Raw genomic sequence first — 8,091 nt, forward strand, 5'->3', positions numbered from 1 at the left:
AAACACACTCACTCACTCCCCATGTAAAACAATAATAGAGTATTAAAATATATTGAGATATATACAATCAAATCCATTTCGATGTCAAACTGACACGTTCATTCCTTCTTTTATTACCGGACTCTCGACAGTATCCTTTCAATGAACTCATCGTTTCATATGTGTATGCTGCATCTGAACATTTTCCTGTATCTGTTGTTCTCTTTCAGGTTGCCACCTAAATGGCTATGAACAGCGCTACACTCCAACAAGCTGTCTCCAACTGCATGGGGACTGCATTCTGGACTCTTTCTGCTGATACTGACAGGGAAGTAAATGAAGGGTGCACACCTGATTGTACACCCATTCCGTTTAATCACATTCAAAGGGGAGCTTGACTCGAGCAAATTGGCAGTCCCAGAAAGTGTGGTCCACTTCGTTCAAACCCTAATTTGTCTGTCTGCTTCCTCAAAGTTTATTATGTATATCAATCTTGCAGGCAATAATAAATACGCCTGGAGCTAGACAAATGACCAACAGCCCGATGAGTGTAGTCCTCCTTTAACATGTCTGCAACGGTTACACTAATTCTTAATCCTTGTGAAAGGCTGATACATGTGCTTCAAAAACCAGCTTCATTGTTGCAAATACTCGCGTGTGGTTTTGCTGACTTGTTATAGGTGAATATGACATTGATATGCCTTATGTTTATGGTTTGTTCTTTGGGGTTCCGAGATCTTTGAGCTGAAATTGAACTTAATGTATACGTGAAGAGATACGGGAAACTGATATCATCGATTATCAGGCTTCCATCACATTACCAAAATCATCAACCCTCCAATACAACACCTGAAACCCCAGCCTCAAACCTCCTCACTCCCACACAACACCTGAAACTCCAGCCTCAAACCTCAAACTCAATACCTGCAAATGCTACCTCCAGCCTCCAACACAACACCTGAAACTACAGCCTCCCACACAACCCTAGAAACTCCAGCCTCCTTGCTTCCACACAACATGTACATCTGAAGCTCCAGACTCCTCCCTCACAACATGTGCACCTGAAGCTCAGGACACCTTCCACACAACATGTACACCTGAAGCTCGAGACTCCTCCCACACAACATGTACACCTGAAGCTCGAGACTCCACCCACACAACATGTACACCTGAAGATCGAGACTCCACCCTCACAACATGTGCACCTGAAGCTCGAGACTCCTCCCTCACAACATGTGCACCTGAAGCTTGGGACTCCACCCACACAACATGTACACCTGAAGCTCGAGACTCCACCCACACAACATGTACACCTGAAGCTCAAGATTCCACCTTCACAACATGTACAGCTGAAGGTCGAGACTCCACCCTCACAACATGTGCACCTGAATCTCGAGGCTCCTCCCTCACAACATGTGCACCTGAAGCTCGAGACTCCTCCCTCACAACATGTGCACCTGAAGCTCGAGACTCCTCCCACACAATATGTACACCTGAAGCTCCAGACTCCTCCCTCACAACATTTGCACCTGAAGCTCGAGACTCCTCCCTCACAACATGTGCACCTGAAGCTCGAGACTCCACCCTCACAACATGTACACCTGAAGCTCGAGACTCCACCAACACAATATGTACACTTGAAGCTCCAGACTCCTCCCTCACAACATGTGCACCTGAAGCTCGAGACTCCTCCCTCACAACATGTGCACCTGAAGCTCGAGACTCCACCAACACAATATGTACACCTGAAGCTCAAGATTCCACCTTCACAACATGTACAGCTGAAGGTCGAGACTCCACCCTCACAACATGTGCACCTGAAGCTCGAGACTCCTCCCTCACAACATGTGCACCTGAATCTCGAGACTCCTCCCTCACAACATGTGCACCTCAAGCTCGAGACTCCTCCCTCACAACATGTGCACCTGAAGCTCGAGACTCCAACACACAATATGTACACCTGAAGCTCCAGACTCCTCCCTCACAACATGTGCACCTGAAGCTCGAGACTCCTCCCTCACAACATGTGCACCTGAAGCTCGAGACTCCTCCCTCACAACATGTGCACCTGAAGCTCAAGATTCCACCTTCACAACATGTACACCTGAAGGTCGAGACTCCACCCTCACAACATGTGCACCTAAAGCTCGAGACTCCTCCCTCACAACATGTGCACCTGAAGCTCGAGACTCTTCCCTCACAACATGTACACCTGAAGCTCGAGACTCCTCCCACACAACATGTGCACCTGAATCTCGAGACTCCTCCCTCACAACATGTGCACCTGAAGCTCGAGACTCCACCCTCACAACATGTGCACCTGAAGCTCGAGACTCCACCCACACAACATGTACACCTGAAGCGCGAGACTCCTCCCACACAACATGTACAACTGAAGCTCGAGACTCCTCCCACACCTGAACATCGAGACTCCTCCCTCACAACATTTGCACCTGAAGCTCGAGGCTCAACCCACACAATATGTACACCTGAAGCTCCAGACTCCTCCCTCACAACATGTGCACCTGAAGCTCGAGACTCCTCCCTCACAACATGTGCACCTGAAGCTCGAGACTCCTCCCTCACAACATGTGCACCTGAAGCTCAAGATTCCACCTTCACAACATGTACACCTGAAGGTCGAGACTCCACCCTCACAACATGTGCACCTAAAGCTCGAGACTCCTCCCTCACAACATGTGCACCTGAAGCTCGAGACTCTTCCCTCACAACATGTACACCTGAAGCTCGAGACTCCTCCCACACAACATGTGCACCTGAATCTCGAGACTCCTCCCTCACTACATGTGCACCTGAAGCTCGAGACTCCACCCTCACAACATGTGCACCTGAAGCTCGAGACTCCACCCACACAACATGTACACCTGAAGCGCGAGACTCCTCCCACACAACATGTACAACTGAAGCTCGAGACTCCTCCCACACCTGAACCTCGAGACTCCTCTCTCACAACATTTGCACCTGAAGCTCGAGACTCCTCCCTCACAACATGTGCACCTGAAGCTCGAGACTCCACCCTCACAACATGTACACCTGAAGCTCCAGACTCCACCAACACAATATGTACACCTGAAGCTCGAGACTCCTCCCTCACAACATGTGCACCTGAAGCTCGAGACTCCTCCCTCACAACATGTGCACCTGAAGCTCGAGACTCCACCCTCACAACATGTACACCTGAAGCTCGAGACTCCACCAACACAATATGTACACCTGAAGCTCGAGACTCCTACCTCACAACATGTGCACCTGAAGCTCGAGACTCCTCCCTCACAACATGTGCACCTGAAGCTCGAGACTCCTCCCTCACAACATGTGCACCTGAAGCTCAAGATTCCACCTTCACAACATGTACAGCTGAAGGTCGAGACTCCTCCCTCACAACATGTGCACCTGAATCTCGAGACTCCTCCCTCACAACATGTGCACCTGAAGCTCGAGACTCCTCCCTCACAACATGTGCACCTGAAGCTCGAGACTCCACCCACACAATATGTACACCTGAAGCTCCAGACTCCTCCCTCACAACATGTGCACCTGAAGCTCGAGACTCCTCCCTCACAACATGTGCACCTGAAGCTCGAGACTCCACCCACACAATATGTACACCTGAAGCTCCAGACTCCTCCCTCACAACATGTGCACCTGAAGCTCGAGACTCCTCCCTCACAACATGTGCACCTGAAGCTCGAGACTCCTCCCTCACAACATGTGCACCTGAAGCTCGAGACTCCACCCTCACAACATTTGCACCTGAAGCTCGAGACTCCACCAACACAATATGTACACCTGAAGCTCGAGACTCCTCCCACACAACATGTACAACTGAAGCTCGAGACTCCTCCCACACCTGAACCTCGAGACTCCACCCTCACAACATGTACACCTGAAGCTCGAGACTCCTCCCTCACAACATGTGCATCTGAATCTCGAGACTCCTCCCTCACAACATGTACACCTGAAGCTCGAGACTCCTCCCACACAACATGTACACCTGAAGCTCGAGACTCCACCCTCACAACATGTACACCTGAAGGTCGAGACTCCACCCCCACAACATGGGCACCTAAAGCTCGAGACTCCTCCCTCACAACATGTGCACCTGAAGGTCGAGACTCCTCCCTCACAACATGTACACCTGAAGCTCGAGACTCCTCCCACACAACATGTGCACCTGAATCTCGAGACTCCTCCCTCAAAACATGCACACCTGAAGCTCGAGACTCCTCCCTCACAACATGTACACCTGAATCTCGAGACTCCACCCTCACAACATGTGCACCTGAAGCTCGAGTCTCCTCCCTCACAACATGTGCACCTGAAGCTCAAGATTCCACCCTCACAACATGTGCACCTGAAGCTCGAGACTCCTCCCTCACAACATGTGCACCTGAATCTCGAGACTGCTCCCTCACAACATGTGCACCTGAAGCTCGAGACTCCTCCCACACCTGAAGCTCGAGACTCCTCCCTCACAACATTTGCACCTGAAGCTCGAGACTCCTCCCTCACAACATGTGCACCTGAAGCTCGAGACTCCACCCTCACAACATGTACACCTGAAGCTCGAGACTCCACCAACACAATATGTACACCTGAAGCTCCAGACTCCTCCCTCACAACATGTGCACCTGAAGCTCGAGACTCCTCCCTCACAACATGTACAGCTGAAGGTCGAGACTCCTCCCTCACAACATGTGCACCTGAAGCTCGAGGTTCCTCCCTCACAACATGTGCACCTGAAGCTCAAGATTCCACCTTCACAACATGTACAGCTGAAGGTCGAGACTCCTCCCTCACAACATGTGCACCTGAATCTCGAGACTCCTCCCTCACAACATGTGCACCTGAAGCTCGAGACTCCTCCCTCACAACATGTGCACCTGAAGCTCGAGACTCCACCCTCACAACATGTGCACCTGAAGCTCGAGACTCCACCCACACAACATGTACACCTGAAGCGCGAGACTCCTCCCACACAACATGTACAACTGAACCTCGAGACTCCTCCCACACCTGAACCTCGAGACTCCACCCTCACAACATGTACACCTGAAGCTCGAGACTCCTCCCTCACAACATGTGCACCTGAATCTCGAGACTCCTCCCTCACAACATGTGCACCTGAAGCTCGAGACTCCACCCTCACAACATGTACACCTGAAGGTTACGACTCCTCCCTCACAACATGTACACCTGAATCTCGAGACTCCTCCCTCACAACATGTACACCTGAAGCTCGAGACTCCTCCCACACAACATGTACACCTGAAGCTCGAGACTCCACCCTCACAACATGTACACCTGAAGGTTACGACTCCTCCCTCACAACATGTGCACCTGAATCTCGAGACTCCTCCCTCACAACATGTACACCTGAAGCTCGAGACTCCTCCCACACAACATGTACACCTGAAGCTCGAGACTCCACCCTCACAACATGTACACCTGAAGGTTACGACTCCTCCCTCACAACATGTGCACCTGAAGCTCGAGACTCCTCCCACACAACACGTGCACCTGAAGCTCGAGACTCCTCCCACACAACATGTACACCTGAAGCTCGAGACTCCACCCTCACAACATGTACACCTGAAGGTTACGACTCCTCCCTCACAACATGAAAACCTGAAGCTCGAGACTCCTCCCACACAACACGTGCACCTGAAGCTCCAGACTCCTCCCACACAACATGTACACCTGAAGCTCGAGACTCCACCCTCACAACATGTACACCTGAAGGTTACGACTCCTCCCTCACAACATGTGCACCTGAATCTCGAGACTCCTCCCTCACAACATGTACACCTGAAGCTCGAGACTCCTCCCACACAACATGTACACCTGAAGCTCGAGACTCCACCCTCACAACATGTACACCTGAAGCTCGAGACTCAACCCTCACAACATGTGCACCTGAAGCTCGAGACTCCTCCCTCACAACACGTACACCTGAAGGTTACGACTCCTCCCTCATAACATGTACACCTGAAGCTCGAGACTACACCTGAAGCTCGAGACTCCTCCCTCACAACATGTACACCTGAGGCTCGAGACTCCACCCTCATAACATGTGCACCTGAAGCTCGAGACTCCACCCTCACAACATGTGCACCTGAAGCTCGAGACTCCTCCCACACATCATTTACACCTGAAGCTCGAGACTCCTCCCTCACAACATGTACACCTGAAGCTTACGACTCCTCCCACACAACATGTACACCTGAAACTCGAGACTACACCTGAAGCTCGAGACTCCACCCTCACAACATGTACACCTGCAGCTCGAGACCCTACCCTCACACATCCTGTACACCTGAAGCTCGAGACTCCACCCTCACAACATATACACCTGAATCTCGGGACTCCACCCTCACAACATGTACACCTGAAGCTTGAGACTCCTCCCATTCAGCATGTACACCTGAAGCTCGAGATTGCACCCTCACAACATGTACACCTGAAGCTCGAAACTCCACCCTCACAACATGTACACCTGAGACTCGAGACTCCTCCACACCAGCACCACTCTACCCACGTAACACCTAGGGCTATAACCCTTTATCAACGCACACACACCGCCTGATTAACCATCCCACCGACGCTTGGAAAACAACAAGGCGAACGAGCTCCCTGATACTAATATATTGATTTAGAAATGTCACTGTGTTTACATACTGGCAAAGTATACATGTACACGTTTAGGTCCATTCGTGCGTTATAAGCCATAAGTGATGTTTCTGATATTTTATCTTGGCTTTTTCAACTCTAAACGATTGAAGCATTAGACGTACACATACTTTTGTTTAGGTGTGGCATGCTATTTCATTGTCAATAGGAATTAACTAATAGCAAAGTGTCATACTTGATTATTCACCGTTTATTGTTTCACAATTCGTTGATGTTTTAGAAAATGTTTGTGATTTTCGTGTTTCGCACTTCGTTGATGTATTTAGTGTTTTTTTCTTGCTTCTCTCTCACAACATGCTGCCACACCGAACTGAAACACAAAGCGACGTTAAACCATTCTCACTCACTTATACACAGCTTTATCGTATACTATGAAATATACACCGTTGGTATAAACTGCCGGACATAAGAAAGTGTACACCAAAAATACCTGCTTCACTCTGCTCATTACTGGTACTGTGAAATTTCAACCCCATTTTCGTTGAGACGTCGTGTGCACGTTACCTGTTGTAAGATCGTCATTGATCTGATGCATGTAATATCGCCTAGGGTACTCGAATCAAATACATATCCATCTAATAACCATTTCTTGTTTGTTTCATTTTAGTCACCATCAAGCATGGGTGTAAACTTTCTTTTGCCCGGCAGTTTATGTACTGAAGCACCTGAAACAATAAATGGGATATGGTTCATGAAATATAAATAGATTTACAAAAATAAATGTATTTAGCATTTAAACGTATTTAGATTTTGATATGAAACGACTTCATTTTATAATTTACGGCCACGCCTTCGAATCTATTCAGTACCGTCAACGTCATGATTGACACGTAGTTTGTTGTTAAGTATCAAGAAAAATGTCGTTTGTTTGAACTGGTATTCAGCCCTTTGTGAATGTGGATGTTTTAATGTTTTGTTTTTTTAGTGTTGCCGCGCCGCTGTCGCTCCACTTTCCTTTTTGAAACCACGCGGAGCTTGGACATCTCGTGGATATCATTTCATGTGTATCTACGTTTCGGCATGTCAATTATCAAGGTCATCCTCGGGATTCTAGATTGATAAAAATCAATATCACATTTCACTAAAATGCCCTTTTCTGCCGACTTAGTTTAAGTTTAAGCATATGGTGATTATATTGTTTGACTACTTAAGTATGACAAGTGATGACGATCTTGTGATATCAGTGGTAGGTCACTGTCACCTATTTTTAATTGTTCATTTTTCGTTGTTACGTTTAATTCCACCAAAGGACATTTGATTCATATGCTGGATTGCCATTTGAAATGTTCATGAAATACGTGTACCTGATATTGACGTTCAAATTTACTTTCGAAGTCATGCACTCAAAAACTGTTTAATGTTCGTGATAATTCAAGTGTTCACTGTGATTGACACATGTCA

At 48.4% G+C, this 8,091-nt stretch overlaps 1 protein-coding gene across 1 annotated transcript; it reads left to right on the top strand.

Moving 5' to 3' along the window:
- Window positions 1–221: 221 nt before the first annotated feature.
- LOC125377678 (putative protein FAM47C) lies at window positions 222–6,490 on the top strand (the record flags this gene model as incomplete). Its single annotated transcript, XM_048391588.1, has 7 exons — window positions 222–336; window positions 1,329–2,329; window positions 2,378–2,858; window positions 2,968–3,830; window positions 4,037–4,949; window positions 5,059–5,226; window positions 6,285–6,490. Coding segments are annotated over exons 1-7 (3,747 nt in total), but the record flags the coding sequence as incomplete, so codon positions are not given.
- Between the last annotated feature and the right edge of the window lie 1,601 nt (window positions 6,491–8,091).

The sequence above is a fragment of the Haliotis rufescens genome, unplaced genomic scaffold (genome assembly GCF_023055435.1).
Source record: "Haliotis rufescens isolate VD_foot unplaced genomic scaffold, xgHalRufe1.0.p SCAF_91, whole genome shotgun sequence".
NCBI classification, from domain to species: Eukaryota; Metazoa; Mollusca; class Gastropoda; order Lepetellida; family Haliotidae; genus Haliotis; species Haliotis rufescens.